The sequence below is a fragment of the Vigna angularis genome, chromosome 3 (assembly GCF_016808095.1).
Source record: "Vigna angularis cultivar LongXiaoDou No.4 chromosome 3, ASM1680809v1, whole genome shotgun sequence".
NCBI lineage: Eukaryota > Viridiplantae > Streptophyta > Magnoliopsida > Fabales > Fabaceae > Vigna > Vigna angularis.
Genome location: NC_068972.1, coordinates 12308784 through 12336776, shown reverse-complemented (window position 1 = coordinate 12336776; position 27993 = coordinate 12308784). Strand labels below are relative to the sequence as shown.

The following is a 27993-nucleotide window of genomic DNA, read 5'->3' as shown; positions in this document are numbered from 1 at the left end:
GGGTTAGGTTTAGACAATTGTTGTTGAAGTTTCTGATTATATTAGGTTAAATTAAAAGAAAATCAATCATTTACATGAATCACATTAACTCGAGTGACCAGACTCAGTTTAATACAAGCAAGTGAAGCAATCACTTGATTCGAATTAGACATTTTTTTTATATGAATTAAATTATTTTTTGAAAGTGAAATAAACCTAATGAACAATCCAAATATTCTGTTTATATATATAAAAAATACAACTTAAATATAAATGAGATAAATTAGTAATCGTTGTCCTACAAGTAGTATGATAAACATTCAAACAAGACATACAAGTATAGTTTCAAATAGAAAATCAACTAATTATTTCAGATAAAAATTATTCATTATTCCATATATAGAATCTTTTTATGAGAAGACTAAGGATCTAAATAGAAAAATGTAAACATAGCTTTTTTGAAAATGTACTGAAGTGAGTAAAAAAAATATAAAAATATTTTATTTTTAATTATACTATATATATAGATGGTTTTTAAAACATTATCAATATTTACTACTGGTAAATTTGTTATGAATTACATTTATATATTTTTACTATACAATTATATATTTTGGAATTTTATTTAAAATTTTGAGTTCGTCAAACTATCCAATTTCTAATCATTAATTCCTCAACTCAATCGGATTACTCACCGAGTCATATTTCACAGTATCCCTTTTTTTTTTTGAAAAAGTAATTAATCATATGAATACAAATCGAATTAGTATGATTTGGGTTATTAAATCTACGGGATCAATTGGATCCAATCAAGACAGGCTTCCACGCGGGCAAAATTACCATAAACATGGCTAAATGCCTCTCCAATGGAACCAAGAGATTCCTTAATCTTTCGTTCTTTTCTGCTACTATTTTGAAATGTTTAGGGTAGGTATTAATTAATTAATTAATGGCTAATTAATATCTAAGAATTTCTGGGAAGGGATCAAATTCGATTTTGGTCTAGTTTTGTCATGAATACGTTAACACCCTTCTGCAACGCCATGCTTCGTGTGAATCGTGTGATTCATGTGTAGTACCTCCATTTGCTTTTGCCACCTAACCTCTGATACTTTCATTACCCTTTCTATATTTTCTATGTTTCTGGTCACTCTCCATCTTCTTCCATCTTTCAAAGGATACGAGTAACTATCACAAAGTAAAAATACACAAGATCCGGGCTTGATCAACCACCATGTCTGACAAAGTCAACCATGTTTTCAAGAAATATCTTCACCAGCTTCAGCACCATCCCCTCAGAACCAAGGTTTCAAATCTCTCTTTTCACACTCTTCTCGTTTTTCTCATTTTCATTTAAAAGAGAATAAACAATTGGGTTTGATTCAAAAAAATTGTTTTCTCATTTATTTTTCCTTATGGGTTTTAAGAGACTAATGGGGTTGCTAAAAAAACCTTGTCGGTTGTTAGGCAATTACCGCAGCAGTTTTGGCTGGTTTTAGTGATGCAGTTGCACAGAAGATATCTGGGGCCAAGAAACTTCAGTTGAGAAGGCTGCTTCTTTTCATGGTATGTCCATTTTCCTTAACCATGTTTCTCCTAAATCACTGTTTCAATTTCATTTTCAATTTGTACAGTATCTGTGTCTGTATCAGTTTTTCTGAAAATCGTTCGTATTTTCCATGGAGCTAACTAGAATATCGTCTTTACCATCAACCTTTTCAGAACTTTCATTCAGTGATCATATAATAAAAATAAAACACCCTGTGTCACCGAAGATGAGGCAGAAATTAAAGTTTGTAGAGAAATTTTTAAGGACTGAGCATATCTGAAATCAATTTTTTTTGCAGCTCTATGGTTTTGCCTACTCGGGACCCTTTGGACATTTTCTCCACAAATTGATGGATAAAATTTTTAAGGGGCAGAAAGGCAATGACACCGTTGCTAAGAAGGTATTGTGAGCCCTGTGTTGTTATCCCTTGGTCTCTTCTCTGATCCTTTCACTTGTAGGGACATTATTTTGTATTGTGTTAGGTTCTATAATGTTTATAGTCCTGCTACAAGGCTTTAACTAATTCTCTAGTGAATGAAATTCCTCTATGAATAGGTGATCCTTGAACAGATAACCAGTTCCCCATGGAACAACTTCTTTTTCATGATGTACTATGGCTTGGTTATAGAAGGTATGCTCATTGATAAAATACGTTCTCATTTTTTTGTTATACCTCAGTTTACACAAATTAATTTTGAAACATTTACATTAATCCTTAATGCCAACTTTTGCTGTTAATGTCTTGTCTGCTCTGCATCTCACCTCCCCACTCAAAACAGAAACCATTCAATTGTTTCGCTCTTCCTTAAATACCTGCTTTCTTGTGTTTATCATGATTATTATGCCAATGCAAGAAATTGGTCGCTTGTCGTTGCTTAATTCTTAACTTTGATCCTGTCACTGATGTAGTGCTGAAGTTAGTATTTGTATGTCAATATGGTGTATTGCACTGGAATGTGGTACTTTAAAATGAGTCTCCTCACTGAATTTCAACACATGGAAAATGCTAAATGTGGTCTGCAACAGTTGTTTAGTCATTTAATTATTTACATGATAAATGATGTCGGGTGTTTTTCTTGACAAGAATGTTAGTAATTTCTTTTGATGCAGTTTTAGCATTTCAAAGGAAACAAATTCAGTGCAAAACTTTTCAGTTTTATCAAACATCCCTTGACTAATATGAAATCGGTGAACTATAATTAGAAAAATAAGTAAATAAATAAAATAAGGTCTAACAGTGTTTTTGGTGTTCCTACCTTTGGAGCATACAAAGGAGTCTAACAACGAAGTTTTTATTTTCCTAAACTATCCCGTCTATACGAATTTTTGTGTTGGATAACTTGGAGGAGTTCAATATAGGGCTACTTGCATGTGTCTGAGTTACGATCTTGAACAAGTACTTGTTCTCAACTATGTGAATCACATAGAACTCCCACAGAAAAGACTTGATCAAACCAAGAGGGTGGAGAGTCTGGAAAGTTGCAATGAAGAAGAAAACACAAACAAAATTTCAAGATTTAAGAGATTTTATACATTGAGTGATAGATAACATTTAAGCTTTTCTGAGATACACCTCATATTTCTTTGATTTTCTTCATGTACTAAACCTAAAATGTAGGCAGCTTTTCAGTTATTGTTAAGTGTTCTAATACATTTTGAAGACCTGACTTAAGAATGACAACCTGTGAATAAAGTATCCTGACAGATTTATCTGCATTGCATTGTAATTAACTGGTTTTCAGGAAGACCTTGGAGTACAGTCACAAACAAAGTTAAAAAGGATTATCCTTCTGTTCAATTGACTGCATGGAAGGTATGGCAATGAAAACAGTCTTCTATTCAGCTCATGGGTTTGAAGAGTTAGTTTTTTTAAGTTATATGGTTTTACTTGCAGTTTTGGCCTGTAGTTGGTTGGGTGAATTACCAGTATATGCCTCTGCAGCTCCGTGTTGTATTTCACAGCTTTGTTGCTGCTTGCTGGTGAGCTACATCTTTTAACTTATTATTTACACATGGCATCTCTCATTTGTTCTAAAAATTAATGAATCAGCATCATGAGTTGATTATACTACGAAAGGTATGCGTGGCATTGTAAACTACAGAAGTTTCCTGTAAAGTGATGTGAAATCAATGAAATTATATTTTACTCTTAGAAGCAGGTCTAGTTTTGACTTTTTAAGGTCATAGGAGAGGGTATATTTCAAGCGGACAAAATACCTATTGTGTTAATTCTGCCATCAACCATCATACTGTGATTTCGAAATTTGCAAAACCTACCATCTTAGCTAAAGTCTTATGTCTAATGTACATACACGACCTAATAGATATGCTGAATAAAATGGCCCAACAAGGTTCATAATACTTCACTAACCTAACATAGAAAATATTCGAGATATATTTGTTGGTACAAATATTCATATATTAATAGTATATATAGCAAAAACGGACAATACCTTATATGAGGGTAATTGATCCTAACAATGTCAGTCGACAGGATCAGAACATTGACTTTCAATGTGGGCTGATAACGAGAACAATCATTCTCTTTAGACATTGACTAAGGGCTTATGTTTCAATACATTTAATAGTTTCACATTATTTAGGAGTTAAAGTCTAAGAACACATATTCTAAAATGGGCAATATTTTGGATAAGAGGTGATTCACCCTAACAATGTAATTCTACAAATTCGAATACCTAGTAAATGAAACCAAGTATAATATATTGTTGCAGTTTGATTCTTTGTGTGTGTTGATTAAACTATTTTCTTTCAGATGCCTTGAAACGGACTAAGTTATGTCAGTATGTTACCAAGTCACTAAGATTTTAGATTTTAGCACAAGGTTGAAGTGCATAATAGTTTCTTCCATGCTCTAAGTTTGATAAATCAATTATTGTCATACCTTCCATGAATTTATTGGCAATTAATGGGCCTCTGGTTGACTTTCTTACATCAGGGGAATCTTTCTGAATCTGAAAGCAAGGTCTGTTGCAATTAAGAATACGTAGGGCAAATTTCAGACTTTTGGGTAATTTTCTGCCTGCTTCCAATGTAAAGTGGGATGAAAAATCTACCATGGGAGCATTCACGGAAGTTTGTTTGCCACATTAGACTATTCTTTTTAATTTCCGCTGGCTGTCATCACAGTTGAGTTGAGCTTTCAGTCGCACTATTGATGAATGTGACGTTACTTCTTATCGACATCAATTATAATCATAATATGATTTTAAAAAACCTTTTACTCCAAGCCCATTTTTTAAATATATTTTTGCTTGATAGCATTAATTCGGGAATAGATTTGTTTGGTTTTTGCGTTTATAAAATTAATTTTATGGTGACTTGAACTGATTTTAAAAAGTAAAACTGATTTTATTACTAAGAATATTTATCATCTTTATTTTTCTAAGAATGATGTCTAATTTTGCATTTAAGAGAGAAAGAGGTGATTTGGATTAATTACTTTAGCTGGGGAGTCCTTCAACATCTAAATATGATACCTGAAATAAAGATAACGAAATTTTATTATGTTGATTTAAAATGCATTTTAAAAAACTAAATTTAACTTTATTTTATTTGAGAGACGAAAAGAGCACAAATCCAATAGATATCCCATGAAATATCTAAGTTGTGCTTGATCTAGATAGGAAAAGGCCTATGTTATGATGAAAAGTAATTCGTACTATCCAAAATTTTACGGTGAAAATTTGAGAAAAAAAACATCGTTTCGATTGTAGATTTAAACAAATTTAACTTATGATACCACATCTGTGTTCCTAAGACTAAAATTTTGAAACTACATTACAAATTATATTTTATTTGATAAATAAATATATACTAGATATTGATATGAGCATAATTTGTACACCGGATATTCTTAAAGAACAATTTTTATAGTTATTTTAGATTTACTAGCTCAATTTCGCAATTCATATAAATCCAACCTACATAAAAAATTTAAAATTTTATTTAAGATTACTAACATAATAAGTTTTAATTCTGTTTACCGTGAATCAGATACTCATGTCAATAATAACAGTAATCTAAATAAACTTATTTAAAATTAATAAATGATCTTCAAAGCTTTTGAGAAAGAACAAAACGAAGGATGTTTCTTTCTTTCTTATCTTTAATATATTATAATTATTAAATAAATATACGAAGATGATTAATGAATCAAGGATCGAGTGAGTTTCATGTAAATTAGAATGAGAAAAAAAATATTGTTGCACTAACTTTTACCGTGACAATTTCAGTTGAATCAATATAGTAAATACTTACTCTATATGTTGATTAACATTTTAGCTATCGTAATAAGTGTGTTTGTTATGTCAATTCAAATTATGTCGATTCAAATTACACCTGTGACAATAAATTTTATCCAATTTATAAAAGTATTATATTATTTATTATGAGAGATGACTTACAATTCTCATAATCAGGTATATATTTGTTTGTATAATTATCCAACTTTAAACAAACTACCTTGATTTTTATCCCTTAATAACATATAAATGATTAGTGATTAATTCTAAAGTGACAATTATGTGAAGAAACTTCTGCAGAAGTACTTTTTAGGAAAGAAAAAAAATGAAAAATTGTATAAGCAAAAATAATAGATGCACAGATTAAAAACAAACAAAAAAGCTCCTAAATATTAATTAATGTATATCTATTTTAAATTTATGAATTTTTAATTTTAAGTTTTCTTTGATATAAATATTTATGAAAAAAAAAACGTTAAGTATACTCTAAGCATATAATGTCAGACATCTAGCTTGAATATATCAAATACAAAGGATACACAAAAATATGAAATATAAAATAATTTGAGACCATACGTGATACATAATAAACAACTCAATGTGAACATTAAATTTGTATTGCTGAACATATAAAAAGAGGTGTATCCAAAAGCAATTCTACCATTTCAAAGCTTAAGGTTTACTTTTAGAAAATAAAAACACATCGAATCATCAATCCATAATAATACTTCAGCAACTGCAATTTTATCTATAAAAAAACACATACGCTATCAAAAAAGATTATTCATAGTCAGTTGTTTATACAATTTTTATTTAAAAAATGAAACTACTAGTGCCGATGTTATAAATCCATGTGAATGATATAATAATGCACGCTGATGATATTCAATAAGTCAATTTTCAATCGAAATGAATAAATATATATAGTCGTTAAAAGACATGTATTAATATAAAAGAGCGATATTAATAAATCGATATTTATCAAATAAATGAAATATTAATAAAGACCGTTCTAATAAGTAACCTACTATTTTAGTTAATTTATGTTTATTTTTTTGGATAATTTGGGTCTATAGAAGAAATAAATTATTTTCATAATCAACATATGGAAGAAGCAAGAAGCAACAGAGAAAGACATGGCTGATGATGATCTGCACATTCTGAAACAGAAAAGTTGCATTTTGGTTGAATGAAATTAAAACTAACCTGTGGAAGTTTGCAAAATAGGAATGGTGTTATTTGCAGGCAGAAACATGACTGTAGGAATAGCCAAAAGAAAAGAAAAAATACATTGTCACTTGTTAATCCAGTTGGAAAGTTGAGTGGGGTTCACAATTCCCTTTATGCAGGTTCCCTTTATCTTCAAAAGGTTTGCTACCTCCTCGTAACTACCATGCTCCTTCACCGCACTGGATTTCACCTCCCCAGTCTGCGAATTCAACCGGCTTCTCTTCTGTTCTACTGAGGTACAACCAGATAAGTCGGGTCGGGCTGAGTCTAGTTCAACCCTCCGACCCAAAAGAGTTCCTTTGGTCAAGAACTCGTGGGCTAGATACCCGGCTAGAAGCCCATTTGATGGTGGTGGCTCGGCGGCTTTTGGCGCAGCCGATTTATCAACTTCAGCAAGCTTCCCCTTTCTTGAGTTGCCACCTGGAAAATTTCTACGCGAATGCTGACTCATTATCGTATTGTACGAAGCGTAGAGGACACTACTTTTGATTTGGAAGGGCAAATTTGCGAAATCTTAAGTTTTGTCGTTAGTGAAGGAAGCACAGACCGGACCCACAACTAAGGCGTTCCAACATGCAATTAAAAACAGCAATAACAACGGTAACAAAAAAAATTAATAACAATAATAATTTAAAAAATTAGGCGAAAAAGAGTGGGTTAGGGTTGTGGAAGAAGGAAACCAGAGATCGGCGTTGGGTGAAAAAACGAGCACAGATCTTGTGGGGTTTGAGGAATCACCACCGCATGCGACGGAGTGAGAGAAATTATATAGATGAGTGAGACACCAGAAAGAAAAGAGAGGAATTGTGATTTGGGAGTTTGGGAGTACGAATGCGAGAGGAAAGAGGAAAATACTATGTGTGAGGAAAAAAGAGGGTCATAATATATTTTATCTACCAATTTGTTTTACTCATTTGTCCCTCAATTTTCAATATATAACTCCTATCTCACCATTAATAAGTTATAACTATTTTCTATTTTAGGTTAAACCCAATTTTAATCTTCTTGATTGGTTAAATATTTACTTTTATTTATTTTATATAAATTAATTCATATTTGGTCAGTACAATTGTTTTAAAAAAAATTTCGTGTCTTTCTATATGCATAGGTGAATTTATTAACTGGCAAATATGATTAAAAATGACAAATAAATAGTAGATAAATTAAATAATAACTAAATAATAATCGTAAAAGGTAATCTTATAAAATTTTTCTTTCAAATGTATAAATGGAATTAAATATTTTATAAAAGAAAACATACTCCAAAAATTATGTTGTCATGGTTACAAAGCCTTTTCTTTTTCAGAGTGTGTTGAACCCGCAGCCTTGTTTCATGGTATATTAAACTTGATTTTGAGAAACTGGTTCAATCCAGTTAAATTGTTATTCAGATTCTTACAACACAATCTAGTTCACTTTCAAAAAATGGAGTATTTTTATCTCCCTGTCTAGTTGGAACGGGGGTAGCTTCCTTTATGTAAGTGCGTGTTTGAGGAGTTATAAGACATCATGTTAACTTTGAAGAACCTCCACTATGCAACATACACATATTTGTATATTGTAAATATGTGTCTGCTAATTTTCAATGTATATTTGATGTATACTATGTTGATTAATAAGAAACAGAACACACCACAATAAAATAATATCAAATATGACCAGAAGGGGATGGAAAAAAATTAAACATATAGGAGATAAAAGAAAAAAATTAAAACATTAAAAAAAACTAAAATTTCATTAGTATAGAATTTGAAGAAAGTAGAATTTAGCATAGAAATCAAAACATAAAAAAATTATTATAACAACTCTATTGCAGAAATTATATATATATATATATATATATATATATATATATATATATATATATATATATATATATATAAGATATAAAGAGAAATACAAAGAATTACGATATTGTTTATTTAATTAATTTGATAAGATCAAATTTGACTTATGTACTATAATTTAGTTTTATTTTTAATTAATGTGAAAATCATGAAATATCCAATAATTAATGACATGATATATAAAATTTTAACTAAGATGAACTCTTATAATATGTGGTTTAAGTTTAATTCAATCATATAAATACAACTCAAGTATAGTTTAACTTCACTTATATATTATAATTTAGTTTTTTTTAATGAATGAGATCCCTAACACACATCTTCATGCTCAAGACAAGTATGAGAATCAAGAGAGCTCAATAGTATATGAAATATGTTTAGATCTCGAATATAATAAATTTTAATGGTGTGTTTTTTTGTGAAAATGGATTTAAGAGAGAGCAGGTTGATGAATTTATGTGAATTTAAACTTACAATTTTTGTGTTTTTTTAAGAGATCTAGAGGTGAAAACAAGTGAATTTAGAAATGATATTTTGTGAGTGATTTTATTGATATAATAGATAAAAAAAATAAAGTTTTAATAGACACAAGAACAAGATTACAAAATTACTTTTAATGTTAAAACTAATATAAAATGTTTTTTTGGATGAGTTAAAAATATTTAAAAAAAAAACTGTTATCCAATATTAAAAATATTGTTGTGATTAATTTTAATAAAACTCTGAAAAATATTAAGTACTGTAATTGATAAGATTCTATAATAAGAAATAAAATGAGACAAATAATTGGATATATGATCAGTAGTACCTATGTCTAGAATCCATTAGGAATAGATATTATCTTGATCCTGAGAAGAAGTGGAAACATTATGAGAACTCACTAGATCGGTAGAATGTGTGGCTGTGGGATTAGATTGAAGAAAAAGTGTCAATAGACCATGAATTTGCTCTTGAGAAAATCCTAGAGTTGAGGAATGTGACTGCGCCTGAGAATTATTAGAGGAAGGAACAACTGCAGATGCCATTGAATTTCACAACCTCAAATTGGACAAAAATTTCACAACTCGAATCTCCAAAAATTCTTCCAGATTCCTCAAAAATCAATTAAGGTCTACAAGTGATTAAAGCACACAATTATTTCTCATTGAAAACCCTAGAAAGTAGAGTCAAAACATAAAACATAACGATGCGAGAGTAACAGAGGGAGTAGTCATAGAAGAAGAATAAATTGTAGGAAAGCCAAGAATGAAAGATAGAAGATGAAGATCTTAACAGTAATAGAATTGATTCCGAAAGAACGTGATCAAGAATTAATTTTCTTATAATACCATGTTATGAAAAAAGAAATGATGAAAATTGTGTATCTTATTTAATAATAAAGAGAATGTACAATTAATATATATAGTTGTTTAAAATAATATAAAAACGAAATATAAATATAAAAATATAATATAAATATATCAATATAAATATATCAACATAAATATAACTAAAAATAAATTAAATCTAATACTTATAATAGGTTCCATCCACAGAGAATCAATTCCAAATGCAAATGCATTCTTTTCTTGACCGCCATGGACGTTTACAACATCATGAAAACACTTTCTACACATTTTCACCATCAACCATGCATCCCAAACACACATCACACCAACTTATTTTTATCTCACCTCAAAACGTCAATCACACACCACTATCTCCACCAGTAAAGGCACAACATTTCAGTCAGGTTCTCCATCTCTCACTTTTATAATAAACTGCACTAACTAGCTCGACCAACCACCTTCACATTCAAATGATGCATCATTAGGAATCTCACTCAGGGTTGTAGCTGAAAAAACAAAGCCAAAAAGAAACACACAACAGTGGTGCATACATGTAAAATGAGAGTGGGATTTGACAAGAATACTTTGGTAAATGCAGTGTTGCCTTCAAATCCCCAAATGAAGCAAAGATTAGAAAAAGTGAGCATTGACATATCCACGTCTTCCCTAACGAACACAAAAGTAATCTTCAAATTTAAACCTAATCCAATCTTACAAAATTAATTCTATTATTTGTAGTAAATATAAAATCTCTAATAAACTAAATTTTCTACTCAGAAATTATTCGGTCAAATAAGTTATTACCATAGTGAGTTTCTTTGATTTTTTTTTCTTTGTATTTAATTTCATGTTATATAATTATATACACAATTTGTTATTATAATGTGATTCTAAATTTATAAATTGACTTGTCATGCGTTATTAGTATAAAAAATGTGGTTTGTTAATTGAAAATTTTCCCAAAGTATATCATTTTTTTAATTGTCAACGTAAACCTAATAATTTTTATGTAGACTAATATAATTTAATAATAGTACAAAAGGAGAAACATGAGAAGGAATCTTTAATGTCTACCGAATTACAAATTCCTCCACTAGCATCAATTATCAGCTAGCTAGACACGTTTTCAACTGTCACTTTCTTTCGGTATTTTTCTGTTGTCAAGTCCCACAATACTGCAACTCCTCCTAATGGGTTTGGGTCAGATTCCTAGATGAATTTCAACCTAGGCCTTACCTTTTGCACCCCTTAATATATATACTCCTTCTTTTTCATTCTCATGTACCTTAATACCCTCGCATTACACATTCCATGCAAACACTGCCTCTTAACAATAACTTGATTCATATTCCTTTTCTTCTCATACTGATTAAATCAGTAAAAATTGTTACCCGTCGTCATTTATAATTATTTCGTCCATCTTCTTTTCAATTTCAATTAGACTAACATGGATGTCAATTTCAGTATAAATTTATGTGTTTTATTTCTCAAGGCGTAGTTTTTGTTCAATATAGAATGTTTAATAAAATCTTATTTTAATTAATTTCTCAAAGTTGTAGACAATAGATTATAAAACCAATATATTTAGCTCTTTTATTTATAATACCACCTTATTCCCTTGTATCATAACTTTCTTTTCCCTAAGTTATTTTGAACATTTTTACATTTATTATGAAACAATGTAATAATGGTGTAAGTGTCATTTCTTTATCTCTCCATAATTCTTTGCTCATTTTTTAGATTCTGTTAATTTAGACCCTCCAACATTATCCAATTGTCACAATCCTTTATCTTAACAATGAAAAGATATAAAGCATGATAAATGTATAAAATACATAAATAGATAAAAAAAATAGAGAATAAATTATCCTAAATTAATATACATAATATTTTTTAACAAGATTCGCACGTGTCTTTGAAATTTTTTCCTCTTCTACTTTTTCGTTCTTACCTCTTACAAGAAGATTCACCTTAATCTTAATTCTGTTGTCTTTAATTACAATCCTTCAATTATTTTCTCTTTAACCCTAACCATAATTTCAACTTCACATAAACAATAAAGGCATATACATTTCCAACATATATGAGAGAAGAAACAAGATGATGATGATGAGAAAGGAAGAATGCATAATCACAAGAGAGAATAATGAAGAGGGTGATAATAGGTCAAAGTGTTACAAAAAATATATATATAAAAAAAAGGAAAAATGGAAAAAATGCCTATGCATCACTACTAAAACTATGACTTGTTGATTTTTACAAATTTTTATGTTCTTTGTAAGATTAACATAAATGTAAACCACAAAAAAAAAATTAAACCTTTTATATCAGTTAAAGAATTATAAGATGGTAAAACACACTCTATATAGACTATAAAAGAAACTGATATAACAAACTGGTTTTATTTTATTTTTTCAAAAAAGCCATTGTCATTATTCATTTTTCTCTCAACAAAGATAAGAAAATGATGAATGTCTTATGGTGACAATATTCACAGTGGTGAATACCGAAATAGTTTATGGTAGCAGAAAAGAAAGAGAAGGAGAACTTAAGAAGAAAGGAGGAAAAATAAATAAAACACAAAAATAAACTTTCATTTTTTAGATAGATAAGATAAGACTTTCACTACTATAATAATTTATATTTTGTGGATTTTTTTTCTTTACAAATATTTCATACATCTTTCAAAATTTACATAGCAACCAACTCATTTTTTTCTTGAATCTCTGTAATTTATTTTTTAAGAAAAAGTATTACAATTTTAATTGTGTTTCCATCGTATAAGTTCAATTTAAATCCACCTAGAAAGATATCGATTTTAAACTAAACGAATGTGGAAAATACTTTTATACACTTGTTAAAAGTTTAGCTGACATAAAAAAATTATGTTAGTCCAAATTACAATTGATATCATTATTTTATTTATTTTTATTTATAAATTTATAAGTGAATTATAGTTCTTATTAAATAGCGTTCTTTTATAATACTAATAATAATAATAATAATAATAATTATTATTATTATTATTATATTATACTTATACATATTCAACGTGGTTATATAATATTTAAAGTTATATTTGTTAACCATATTAATAATATATATCGTGAAATCTCAGTAATTTAATTATATATAATATTCTTTAATATTATATATTTATAGAATATTTGATAAATCATGTACGGCATCACGTTATAACTATTACTTATTAATTATCATATATATTTATAAATTATTATATTTGTTGATTATTTTATATTCTCTTTATATTATTAATTTTATCACATAAGTTACATAGTCTAAATATAAATACATATAATATTTTATTAGGAAAGACACACTTATTTATACTCATTCTCTCTTGTTTAAAAAGACTCAAACTCTCTTAATGATTTGAATAATTTAAGTATTAAAGAGTATTTTACATCTGAATATTTTTATAGATTCTAATACTCAAAAGTATACATCATCTTTAATTCAGATCTCATTATGTATTAGAGCATCTATTTATAATAATAATAATAATAATAATAATAATAATATTATTCTTATTATTATTATTATTATTATTATTATTATTATTCAAACATGATTAATTAATTTAGTCATTTTTTATAAATTATAAAGTCTAATTTTGTGAATAAATATTAAATTTCGCTCTCAAAAATCCCGTGACACCCTACCTCAATGGTAAAAAGACTTGTTAAATAACACTTTTACACTACTAAATTTTTATAACTATTTCTGTTTGATCCATACAGTGTAGATGATGCAATGAAGTACTTTTTACTCGTAATTAGGGGTGGGCAAAGTATACTGCACTGCACTATACTATAAAAATTTGCAGTTAACTATAAAACAGTTCTCCTAAACTAAACTGAACTAAAAGTAGTTCGGGTGAACTGAACTGCACTGGTTTTTAGTCCACTCATAGTACAGTGCAGTTCAGTAAACTAATTTATATTACACTTTGTGCTCATTTGCTGAAGTGTCTGGAAAATAAAATAATACAAGGACACATGGCCCCCTTTTCTTACTTTTGTTGATTAAAGAATTTGAAAACGACAAACACATGGGAACTCATGCTGAAAGGAAGAAAAGAACACGGAGCAAAGAGGAGTGATGTCTCGTCCCATGGGATCCATCCACCCAAGAAAGTGATCTTTTTCATTGGAAAAGCCAGCCAGCATGTTCACGGAGGAGAAGAAACTTCACGTAAATTGCAGCTGGAAGAAGTGGATGCATGGATGGCTGTCCAAGGACCTTCACGGTCCAGCAACAAGAAGAAGACGTCCAGCAACAAGAAGAAGACGTCCAGCACCTTGAAGAAGACCTTCACGGTCCAGCAGCAGAGAAGATTGGCATGGTGATTGGAGAGCTGGAAGAAGATCCCACACAGAGAAAAACACGGCTGCCACATGAAGAAGCACACAGCAGTCCTAATCCTTTCGAACCCTAGCTTCAAGGGTTTTCAATTTGGGGGTGAAATTCTCAGTTAGGGAGAAACTGTGGTTCACAGTTAACTGCACTTAAATGATGTAGAGTTCAGTTTGTTTTAACTGAACTGTAAAATAGTTTAATTAGTTTTAGTTAAAATAAGTTTAGTCTTTTTAAGTATAATATAATTCAGTTAATTGTAGTTTCAGTACAGTTTGTTGAATTATGCCCAGCCTTACTCGTAATGGCTAAACCTATTGATTATCTTTACTATGTAATAGTTAACTAAAAAAGAGGAATTACTGGTAATGGCTAAACCTGTTAATTATTTTTACCAGTAATAGTTAACTCATAAAAAAGGAAGAGAATTGAATTTCTTGTGAAGTTATAATAAATTAGAGTTGTCATGAATTTTGTGTGTGTCGGGACGTTTGGGCCTTCTTCTGTTATCAGTTCTGGTCTTCAGTTTGTGTTTATTCGTGTTGGTTTTCAATTTATACTAGATTGTTTTGATTTCGGCTCGAACTTGCCAGACAAATTTATTTTGGTCTTGGATCTATATCAACTCGTCTTTACGTTCAATATGAGTTAATATGTATTTGTCCTCGATAATAACTTTTTTACTCATATTCAAAGTATTAATTTTTAAGAGTTTAAAACTGCTTTAGCTATTAGTCTAACCCAATACAAAGTTTTGGAGTTGGAATTTTTTTAAAAAAAGGAGCTTAATAAAGAGAGTCTAGTACTTATCCATCGACCATTAGCCAAATTCACACCTCGAAATAGACATTGACTTTGGCATTGGTATAACATTTATGGGCAATTATTTTGTGAATTGGAAGTGAGAGAGCTTGGTCATATTTGGAGGGCCTGAAAACCAACTCTAACTGTACAAGTTGAGTTGGGGATTTAATGTTTTCTCTTTTTCTACCTATATATACATAAGCAAAGCAAAGACATACTCTACTGCTACCACTGAGGATAGGATCAAAAACCAAAACAATTATTCCTTCCAAAATTTACTGTGCCATTTGGTAGACTTTTTATATGGTCCCAAGATTATTATACTTTAAGGAATGCTCAAAATCTTCAATCATACCGTGCCAGTTTTTGCTTCCATAAACAATTTAAACTTTACATACATCAGTGTGGGAGTAATAATGGCAGGTTAATTAAATATACAAACATTAAATGAAGCTCTAAATAAACAGTAACTTTATAGGTTATAATTAGAGAAATTGGGTAGCACCAATAAGTCAGTAGCTCATTTTAGTCTATAAACTAGTTTCATACAATAAAATTTCCATAAATTATTTCAAAATAACTTGTTGTAAATAATATATTATTTCAATTAGTTTATAGTTTTTTTTTCTATATTTTAATATGTTTTGTTATTGTTTTTCATTTTTACCTATTATTATTTATTTTCATTTTTTCAATTAAAGATATTGACCATTTATGTTAATATACAATTTTTTAGTATTTATTTTGTCGCTTTTTAAAGTTGTATGCAGTTTAAATTAAAAATAATAATTAATATTTCATTACACACAAGGAAAAGTGTAAGAAAAAAACTTAATGTAATAAAAAAGTTCAAATTTATGAAAATTAAATAAAAATGAATTTAATTTAATATTTATTAGATAAAGTAATTTAAATAAAATAACATATCAAAACCATAAAAGTATACAACTTTTAAAAAATAAATAGAAATATTGAAAAATGTAATAGGAATTTAATTATTTAAAAAAAAGATCTACAATTATAAGTGTATAATAATGTATTTTAAAAAAAATACAAATTCTATTTATATAATAAAACTTCTATATATATATATATATATATATATATATGACCCTTTTAATTTACCAATTAGTTTATCAATTAAATCTACCAATCACTTTAATCTAATATAAATTAACTTATCAACTAACATATTAAGAACTAGCTTATGAACTACTCTTCTCAAACACATACATAAGTTTTTCTCTTTAATAGAAAATAAAAAGGAAATCTAAGCACGATTTTACAGTGATCCTTTATTCATATTGTAATTGTAAATTAAATAATTCTTCCATTTTAAATTGCTTATTATTCTTCAAATAAAGATTGTAAAGTTTTCTTTTTACAATGTGACCCAAGATAATAAAAAATAAAATAGTTTGAGATGAAGTTAATTCAAATCCAATATATCTTAATCTCTTCAAAGTTTTGAAATTTTCGATCCACAAACACAGTGTTAATTTATTAGGTGGTTAAATAATTTATCTTCTCTTTTGTCTTTAGTTCTTAATTTTATTTGTTTGGAAACACTTTTTTCATTGTACGATTCTTTATTCCCTCATATCGTTCAATACCCTCTAACTGCATTTCACTTTACAAGGTATTTTTCTCTAACAAATTAAGCAATAATATTTATTATAAATTTTCAATTATATAATTTTTTTAATTTTTAATTACTTAATATTATATAATTGTTATTGTATGCTTTATTTTAAAATTCATGTAATTATAATTTACTTTTTAAAATTAGACATTGAAAAAGATGTATCTCCTATTGATACTGAATATTGATAACATTATATTTTTGTTGTTATGATTTTTTTTTTTTACAATTAAATTACTTAATGAATAGGACACGAAGACACTCTTGTCGGAGACATGGATTAAACTAAGATTTCATATTCAACAGATATGCGGAAACAGGTGAATATGAATTTTGACGTAAAAAAAATTGAGAGATACAGTGAAAGACGCTGTCCAGTCCCGTCCCATCTTTTCCTTTCCTATGGTAAAGAAAAACAAAATGAGAGAAATAAAAATGAACATACAGTGAGGCAATACTGTGGGTCTCTTTCTGTTATCTGATTACTTTAATTTAGTGAGATATATATGGATGCCAGGCATACAGATCTGGAGATCAAAATAGAATTCCACTGGGCATTAATAATGCATCTGCCGAGCACATGCACTGCTTCACCAAAGCACTTCTTTCTTCCAAAACTTTGATGAATCTTTATACAACACTTAATTTTTCTGTGAGAGGACTTCGCTTGGGCCCATGATCTTTACTATACGTACGTTGCCTAACGTAGATTTATAATTAGTTTTCATTTCAGACTACTGTATTCATTGAATCTTGCCTCAGATATTTTTCAACTGTGAAAGCCACATAGTGTGCAATTCACTGCCACTGGTCGGCAAATGCTTACAAACTGCAATAAAGCCCAACTAACCCACTAATTTTAATAATGCTCTAATTTAATTTATATGATTTCGGACACTCCTTTCACAAGCTAACTAATTGCTATACTATATCGGATTATGCAGAAAAACGTGTAATTATCTTTCCTCAATCTAATCTAACTTATGGAGATTAGATCAGAAACATCCATGCAACTTCTTTTCATTCAAACACTGCTATGTATATATATATCACACATCATAACTTGTCAAGTATACTTGTGTGTATTGCACATAACAATTAATGCACACATGATGAATGGGAACAGAGGACAAATTTCATGCACCCACATAAAGACAAGTTGCAGAAATAGAACTAGAATTTGCTCATTGAATGAACTACGAGAATGGCATATAGGCAATGCAAAGCATGGCCAGTGGAAGAAGGACTATAGTCGACATGATAAGTAATAGTAAAAATTTATTATTCAGCTATGGTCATGTGGGATTTTCAAATTGGCGCTAGTTTCATTGTGTCAGTCGAGTAGTACAAAGTTTTGAAGGGATACACATTACTTCTTCAGTGTGAAATGAAGGTGCGCCAAACAGGCGATGAATAATTGCAAAACGGTGTGCATTAAATGCCGTAAACAGTTAGTGGTTGAAACCAATTAAAGTCACCGAGAGGGTCCAGCTTGTGATTGCGATATGGATCCTCTGGGTTATAAAAGCACTTCATACTTCTACAAACTTCACCAACGAGGATTGAAGAGTGTCAGTGAGTGAGTAGCTAGCAATTAAAAATGTTGCTAAGGAACAAAAGATTAGGTTTGTTGTTATTGCTATGTGTTCATGCCTTTGTTGCCAATGTGGTTGCAAGGGATGTAGTAACTGTGAAAAATGATGAAGAAAAGAATGTAGGGTTTGGGAAGGGAGGTGGGTTCGGTGGTGGAATTGGTGGAGGAGCAGGAGGAGGGGGAGGGTTCGGAGGTGGATTTGGTGGAGGAGGAGGAGCCGGTGGAGGGTTTGGAGGTGGAGGAGGGTTTGGCGGAGGAGGAGGAGCAGGTGGAGGAGGTGGTGCTGGAGGAGGGTTTGGTGGTGGAGCTGGGGGTGGACATGGGATTGGAGGTGGAGCTGGTGGAGGGTTTGGTAAAGGAGGCGGGATAGGTAAAGGTGGAGGACTTGGTGGTGGTGCTGGTGGAGGGTTTGGAAAGGGTGGTGGCATTGGAGGAGGTGCTGGTGGTGGTTTTGGAAAAGGTGGTGGTGTTGGAGGTGGAATTGGCAAAGGTGGAGGATTAGGCGGCGGTGGTGGTTTTGGAAAAGGTGGTGGTGTTGGAGGAGGAATTGGCAAAGGTGGAGGTTTAGGTGGTGGTGGTGGCTTTGGAAAAGGTGGCGGTGTTGGAGGTGGAATTGGTAAAGGTGGAGGTTTGGGTGGTGGTGGTGGTTTTGGAAAAGGTGGTGGTGTTGGAGGAGGAATTGGAAAAGGTGGAGGTTTAGGCGGCGGTGGTGGCTTTGGAAAAGGTGGTGGCGTAGGAGGTGGAATTGGCAAAGGTGGTGGTGGTGGTTTTGGAAAAGGTGGTGGTGTTGGAGGAGGAATTGGCAAAGGTGGAGGTCTAGGAGGCGGTGGTGGCTTTGGAAAAGGTGGTGGTGTTGGAGGAGGAATTGGCAAAGGCGGAGGTTTAGGTGGTGGTGGTGGCTTTGGAAAAGGGGGCGGTGTTGGAGGAGGAATTGGCAAAGGTGGAGGTTTAGGTGGTGGCGGAGGCTTTGGAAAAGGTGGTGGTATAGGGGGTGGAATTGGCAAAGGCGGAGGTTTTGGTGGGGGAATTGGAAAAGGTGGTGGCATTGGAGGAGGAATAGGCAAAGGTGGAGGCTTTGGCGGTGGTGGTGGATTCGGTGGCGGTGGTGGTGCTGGTGGTGGATTTGGCGGAGGGTCTGGAGGTGGATTTGGCGGAGGATCTGGAGGTGGATTTGGCGGCGGCGGTGGAGCAGGTGGCGGTGGTGGAATTGGACACCCCTGAGCATTGTAGACGTTGCATGCATGACAAACTTATATTTCAACGTCCTCTTTGCATTAGCCATGATGATTGGTATAGAAAATATTGTCCGAGTGAAAGAGAATTATTTGCTCTTTTGGTTATTATAATATTTATGTACTACTCCTCGTTTTCTTTTATACTTAATGTTAAATGAAAGCATGAGAATGATCTTTACTCTCTTTTTTTTTTCTTTGTCTTCCATAAGAACAAGAAATGACAGGTACTTTCAAGCGTTGCAATATCTTATGCATAGTGTGATAATATTAAAAAGAAAATAATATTTTGATCATAAATTTGTTACATTTATTTAATGTTATTAATTTTATTTTTAAATACAAAAAATTATTCTTTTATAACTATTTAATCTTTATATTATATGTCAAATAAATAAAAGAATATGTCAATATCAGTATTTTTAATGAAACAAACTCATTCGTAGAAAATTGTGACTTTTATCGTAGCATGCTATTGTTAAATAATTTAAATTTAATTTTACGATTAAATTCTTGAAATTTCTAACTTTTTTGAAGAATGTGATATATAGATTTATTATCCTTTATTGTCATTCGTTCTAAACAAAGTAATTTTTATGTTAAAAAACTGTTTCTTAACAAATAATTATATTACCTATCATGCATATTTTTATATTTTACTTTTTTAATCTCTTTCAGTAGGTATACAATTGGTGTCAAAACATTATTTTGAACAAATAAGTTTTAGCTCATCATTAATTTCTGAGCAAGATAGATGGGATAAATTGGCTATAAGCTTTGAATCTTATTGTGAAAAAAGGTGAGCATGCATATATATAATATTTGATTGCTCGTCATTTTACCGTACGTATGGAAGGACCAACACCAACATGATGACAATATTATTATGGAGAAATTATTACGGTGCAGTGAAAGACTTCCAATTGTAGGAATTTAGTTCAGAAACTCATAAATAGGTAAAATAACTCATTCAAAAGAGATGTGTTCAGAACTGATGACATTTATCAATTAGTAACAAAATTTTATACACAAATTTTATTGAACAAGATAACATGATTGAGGATACAATTTGAACACTTTGATTAGGTGAAACTATTTCACATTTTAAAAAGTTTTAAACTATTTCTGATATATGTGATTGGTTGCCAAAAGCTAAAAAAGAGAGTCAAACTTTATCTTCTTATATATAGGGTTATTATTTTTATTATTCTCGCACTACTTGTTTCCAATTATCACTGCAAAACAATCCTTTTGTAGATATGAAGTAATATATATTGTCAAGACTGCAGTTCATAATAAGATGAAATTCTGGATTTTTAAGTGATTGTGAAATAGTTAAGAAAAAAAAGTTGAACAATTTAGTAAAGATTCAGTAATAGTTTACATTAAACATATCTATTTTAATTGATGATTAATGTAATTAAATTGAATCCTCATATTATAGAAGATTTGTATAAAATTTATATATGTATATGTAGTTTATGATTCATGGACATATATTAAGTGAGTGGATAACTAAAAAATAAAAATGAATTTTAGTTTCATCTCTGCGTATGAATAATCTATGAGCCTTTTTCTTTCTAGTAGATTGGAATTTCATCATTTTACTATGTAAATTATGTGTCTTTGCTATAATAATAAAAAGGTGTGGAAGAGAGTGAGGATTTGGTCCTGATAATTAACTTGATTTTAAATTATTTAAGTGATATAAATTAAAGAAAATATATAGCATATGAAACAGACATGCCTGTATACCGGTAGAGAAGTATGATTATGGAAAAGATGTTTGTATAGGAGTAATTTGCCATACGAATTCTGTCAATGCTGACTTTAGAAATGAGGTGCACAACACATAACCACTTTTTCTTGTTGTCGCAATATTGAAAAGGGAGACATTTATTATTGGACTTTATATAGTCAACTGTATACCTAATAAATTTGGGAAGTCATCTTCACATTCCAAATAAAACCTACACTAATTATCATTACAATACCTACAAAAAACACCACTATCCTCAATAACTTAATACCATATTCATTCTTAATATAATTATTATTTTATAAAATGACAGACCCTGTAACATAATATCAAATACTCTTATTCTTTCTTTTACGTATTTTTAATTGAAATCACAAATAAAATGACGGACCATGTAACATAATTGAAATCACAAATTCGAAATCTGGTGAACACTTTTGATTAAGGCTTTACGGAATTTTGAAATTCGAAAATCTAATGAAATCTTGTTCGAATTCTGAACCTTGTTATAATCTTGTACATCCTTTACCAGTTTTCAAATCCGATTGAAACAATCATATTCCCATTTCGAACAAAACAACACATATCTATACACTCCGAATACATTCTAAATCTTAAATGAAAATAACATATTTGAAGGAAAATAAAATACAATATATATCAAGTAGGGATGACAATGGATCGGGTTGGACACAAATAGTGTTTACTCGCAAACCGACCTGTAAGATAAAATTGTATCCACTATACTCGTACGAGTATTTGTTTAAAAAATATCTGCAAGTATTTTAAAATCCGCAAATACCCACGTATACTCGCAAAAAAAAAATATTTTATACATTTTTCAAATAAAATTTAAATAAAATTACAAAAAATATATATAATATAATATAAATTAAATTAAATATAAATTAAAATTAAATTTTAATTAAATTTAATCTAATAAAATATAACTTTATTTTATTTTTAATTAAATTTAATTAAAATATATAAATTAATATTTTTATTATTTTTTGTGAGTAACAATAGCTACGTATTGGATAGCAAATTATTCATATCGATCCGTTTAGAAGTAAAATACCCGCTATCTATCCGCAGATAATAAAAGTTCATGCACACAGCGGCCTAAAGAGTTGTAAAGTCTAAAAAAAAACACTCCTATAGTTATATTTTGTTTTGCATAGCATTTATGCCTGCCAAAAGTTTAAAAGAAAATGCTAGCCAATGGGCTCAACAAGGCCCAAACATAGAACGAGACATAAATACCTAACCAAAGATACTAATGAAAGTGCAAATTAGATGTTAAATTTGGTCATCAAAGCCCTTATAACACGAAAACGAAGGTGTGTCTCAGCTTGTCCTCACATAAACTGCAAGTGCGTAAATTATGTTAGAGTATCTGCATGTTTCAAAAGTTTTCTTCATAAATACACACAGTATTCACATTTTGGAATATATTTGCACAGAACAAAAAACAAAATCATATTTTAATTTGTAATGGATTCTACTGTTTATGTTTTATTTCTCACCAAAAGTCTCCTCGGATTTGTTTGATTTAAGACTAGAAATGAGTGAGTGAAAAAGAAAAAGAAAATAAAAAGAGAATGAAGAGCACAATTGTTTAGATTGGAGAAATATGAAAAGTAAAGAAAAATTAATAAAATAATAATACGATATAATTAATTTTAAAAAGTTGTAAATTAATATGTTTATGAAATGATTAAAGTGTTTTTATTGCTATAAATTTAATTTAACTAAAAATTAAATAATAATAATTTCGTTATTTATTTATTTTAAAATAAAGAAAAGTGATTCAGTTACTTACTTTATCAAATAATTAAATCAATTATTTTTTATTTATTGAAAGATAAACTTATCTAATTAAAATATGACATTAAACAGTACAATAATTGTCAGAACTATTAATTTCAGCAGAGAGTGGAAGCCAGATGTAGGTGTGAGAGTTTAGAAATTTAGAAAGTGAAAAGCAGGTGTGTGCAGCTGAGTGGCCGATCGGTTTTTGACGGTAGTATATAAAGGAAAATTTTAAAATCTGGTGTCACTCTTTACATGCAGCTCATCTTTCTAAAATTCTGAAACCTTCTTTTCTCCTCCTTCTCTCTAGCTTCTCTCTAAAATTATCCTCTTTCTCTACAAATTCTCATCTCTTTCTACTTCTGAACAACAATCAGGCCACGCCTGAGCTTCACTGGTGTCAAGAGCTTTCATTTGCACCGATCAAGTTATTGTTTTGAGTTGGTAAGTTCATTCTCTTTCTAAGAAAAAATGGTTCCGAGCACATGCAAGCCAATCTTCTGGTTGCATGTGTTCATCAGCTTCATCTTCACAAATCCGATTATGTTTTGGTCTTTTAATTGATTTTTCCTTATTATTCGGTGGTTTATAGGAATTCTAGAAAGGTTGGTGTTGGGTGGACGTATTCTATTGTTGATTAAGTAACTGTTCTGTTAAAAAGGTAAGGGGAGCTTGTATAATTTAATTATGATTCTCTATTTTTTTAATGGTTGTATGTTTAATTATAATTTAATTACTGCATGTTCGTCTGTATGGATTGATGATTGATAAATGGCGTGAACTGGGTAGGAATAGGGTCTGATCATAATTCTGCAATATTTTGCATAATTATTACTTGTAATAGAGAGTCATTCATAACCGCTCGGTCTTGTGTTGATATTCAAGTGAATATAGCGTTCGGTCTAAGTATAATTTTCTATTTCCACTCATAAGTTAGCCTAGATAAAAGTATTTAGTTCAGTTAAGCCCTCAGTATTATAATTGTAATTAGTTTGTAATTTGGGTTCAATAACTTCAATGATCGGTTCTACTTATACATTTTGTATAAGTTGAGAGTGTTCGGTCTTAACTGAGTTCTACTTTTGTGGATTCTTAGTTAATAACTGCTCGGTCTTGTGTTGATATTCAAGTGAATATAACAGTCGGTCTAGACATAACATTTGATTGTAAACAACGTTCGTTCTATCATAGGCTTTAACTATTATTCACCGCTCGGTCATATACTATCTTGGTAGTGCTCGGTCCGTTACCAGCACTCGGTATCAGAAATGCTCGGTCTTGTACTCGCACTCGGTCTCTTCGTAGTACTCAGTCTTGTTCCTATATCTTATTTCAATGGAGTTCGGCCTAAGTCTTTATTGTTCTGTTTTAGTCTTAAAATCCTGTTGTAATGGTGTTCAACTTCAAAGACGTTCGGCTCATGCTTGAGTTTCACTTTCTACATGACCGTTCGGTCATGTTCACCTATAGGGAACAATATCTCGTTCTGTCTTCTTCATAGGAGTTGTTAAGCTCTTCCGTTCGGTTGTACTCGATGTTGATGACTTTTTTTGCTGTTCAGTCTAATTTTACTTAAATATATTATGGATGAGGATGTATGTTGGTATTATATTTCAAGTTGGTATGGAAGAAAATTCCAAGGAGGAATGTCTCGGTGAATGGTTATTGAAGTGGTAAAGTATGAATATGGATAGTGAAATTCACGGTGTTCATCCTGAAATTCTAATGATCACCGAGTCTCAAGTAGAGAATGGTGACGCATGTGGTGAGAATGGCAAGAGATCCTAGTCTAGAGGGGAACTGGGTGAGGTATGACAGGCTAACCTCGGGTGGTAGCTGAGGGGTTTCCAGTTACTACACCACCCGGGTGAAAGAACAGTCACAAGCTACATATTCATACAATCCGGATGATCAAGTCAAGGAGTCGGTCACTGTATGCTTGATTATGTGGTTATTGCTTGGAATAGATAGGTATGATGATTGCATGTTACAAAGGTTTGATTGAATATATGATTATATATTGTTTATGTTCTTATGATTAATTAAATTACATTAGCTTACCCTACATTTCTTGTCTTGTCTTATGTTTCCCGTTCGGTCGTCTTCTATCTTGCAATGATCATCCTATGGATGTGAACAGAAGGTGAGGAGTGTTCGCTGGAAGAAGCATTGGGATGCGAGGACTCTGTAGTTTAAGTTAGGACCGCTCGATCAGTAAGTTGGGTATCTTTTGTATAAACCGTTCGGTTTTAAACATAGTTTTAGAATCGTTCAGTCTATTCGCATATTTTGTATTGGACTTGTAGTACCTTGTAAAGTTTTAAATTTCTGGGTATTTTAGGATCTCTATAAATTTATTCTAGTAAGTGTCTTATTATATTATTATATGTTGACTCCTTTATATAACATTTTGTTATATTTTTGAGATGTTACAATATAAATAAAACTATTTATATTATTATCATTATTATTATTTTTTCAATATTAGTTTTATATTTATTTTCATATATTATAGAATATAATTATAACTAATTATAAATATAATTTATTATTTTTACTTTATCACAAAAATAATTTATTATAAGTTTAATTATGTTTTTAAGTCCTCATAAATCTAAATATTTGTAATTAATTTCTACCAAACATTTTTATTTTATTAAGTACTAATATTTTTTTATATCTATTAATTATCTTATTTATTTGTTTGTACAAAGTTAATATAAATTCCTAAGTGATTTTTGTTGTTTTTATTGTTATCATAATTACAAACTCTCAAATTTCAGTAAATGGGCAATTAAAATAACCTTTGTGATAACAATGTAAGACAAAATAACATTTCTGTAAGTTACTCAACTAACATATAAATTAAATGATAATAATTTAATTAAAAAATATGAATTTTTTTATTATTTAACATATTAAAATAATTGGATTAAATGTATTTTCGTATTTCAATCTATTTACTAAAAGTCGTATTTCATATCTACTTCAAAATAGTTATAAGAGAATATAAAATACTTTTGGTAGCAAACTACAACAAACCACCTTAGAGTTTTCTTCTCTTATCTACAACTCTCTCTCCTTCTCCATTTCCGGTAATTCTTTGTGATTGCGGCAAACCTAGAAATGGTAACAGTTTCATGGGCAGATCACTATCGCAATCTCTCCCTTGGAACAAGAAAAAGAAAAATAGTAATTTTTCATAGTTAAAATTTATGTGAAACACTCAAAATTTGCGGGTAAAATTGTTTTTCCCATGAATAGTATTTTGAAGAGAAAAAATTATTTTTTCGTGAAAGTAATTGGAAAGTCAAAGAAATCTGAGAAAAAATTATCCATTGTTGAGAGTTGTCACACTAATCTCCTACGTCATCTCTTTAAGCCCCACCAACCTCCATAGCCATAGCCACCATGAGGTTGCCACTGCCACCACTAGAAAAAATTATAATAGGGAGAGAGAGCATTGTAGGATAAGAGAAGAATTTGACATGTTAAATACATTTTACATTATTTTTAATATTGAGAAATAAAATTGATACATATTTTAAAACAAAAAAGAAATACAATTCTAGTAAATAATTCAAAATAAAAAACGTATTTAATCCAAAACTAATTTAATAGACACAGTTAAAAATACTTAAATTTATAAAAAAAAATAAACTTAATTAAGTCTTTATTACATACATCATCAATTATAGCTTTGACTTTGTTCAATAAATATATAGTTTGATAAGATATTGATTTTATAAAAACAAAAAAACAAAAAACAAATCATATTACACGAGCTATCAAGATGAAGAGAGTAGTGAAAGTTAAAGTCTCAGAACGCTAACACCAAAACTTAAATGAATAAAAAGAAGCACATAATGGAGAAAAAGGAATTACATGTATTAATTGAAAATTCTTTCGTCAATGCATTCAAAAGGGAAGGGCAGAGATATAAAACATTGTAATTCTTTTTTTCTTCTTTCAACTCACTTTAACAATGATATCAATTTTCTTACTTTTTCTTTTTTCAGTAATACATCGACATAAACAAACACAAGTTGATGTTAGGAGAATTCTTTTTGAATTCCATGATTTTTCTTCTGCCACTTTCTTTCTCTTCTCACCTACTCCTTTTGTCCTCTCAAAATCACTTAAATTAATATACGCACGGCCTGACTTTAACTCGCACACCAACCTACACAATTCATATTCACACCATTTAATTTTAAGATTTAATTGCTTTGCCACAAAAAAATATTTTTGTACTGGGACAACCATCACCTTCAATTTCAATGCAGCAATTCTAACACCATTATGACATAGATTCAATATCAGAAATAACTGTTAACTTTTTCTAATGTAAAAAATAAAATGTTAATTCTTTTTCGATAATATATATGTTTCCACAAAGTCTGCATCTTAAAACTAGTTGATATACGTCAGTTTTACTAGAAGATTTGACGTTAAGAAAATATGATTAAAAAAAGTTTACAATATTCATCCTCAATAGATAATAATAGATTTAAATTCTGCAATAAACCAATAGTAAACAATGTCGTAATTCATGTTAAAAGTGTAAATAAAGTGTGT

General features: G+C 30.0%; 3 protein-coding genes across 3 annotated transcripts; 2 read left to right on the top strand and 1 right to left on the bottom strand.

Moving 5' to 3' along the window:
• Positions 1-864: 864 nt before the first annotated feature.
• Positions 865-4684, top strand: LOC108325107 (peroxisomal membrane protein PMP22). Its single transcript, XM_017558118.2, has 7 exons — positions 865-1285; positions 1447-1545; positions 1827-1928; positions 2084-2159; positions 3271-3341; positions 3423-3508; positions 4485-4684. Exons 1-7 carry the CDS (start codon positions 1214-1216, stop codon positions 4534-4536), a joined length of 558 nt encoding a protein of 185 aa, XP_017413607.1. The 5' UTR covers positions 865-1213; the 3' UTR covers positions 4537-4684.
• Positions 4685-6867: 2183 nt separating this feature from the next.
• On the bottom strand, positions 6868-7895 carry LOC108325545 (uncharacterized). The gene is made up of 2 exons (XM_017558633.2): positions 7701-7895; positions 6868-7578 (listed from the first exon to the last, which is right to left on the bottom strand). The coding sequence occupies exon 2, from the start codon at positions 7469-7471 to the stop codon at positions 7085-7087; it is 387 nt and encodes a 128-aa protein (XP_017414122.1). The 5' UTR covers positions 7472-7578; positions 7701-7895; the 3' UTR covers positions 6868-7084.
• Positions 7896-18555: 10660 nt separating this feature from the next.
• On the top strand, positions 18556-20025 carry LOC108325222 (glycine-rich cell wall structural protein). Its single transcript, XM_017558252.2, has one exon. It carries the CDS (start codon positions 18619-18621, stop codon positions 19831-19833), a length of 1215 nt encoding a protein of 404 aa, XP_017413741.2. The 5' UTR covers positions 18556-18618; the 3' UTR covers positions 19834-20025.
• The last annotated feature ends 7968 nt before the right edge of the window (positions 20026-27993 follow it).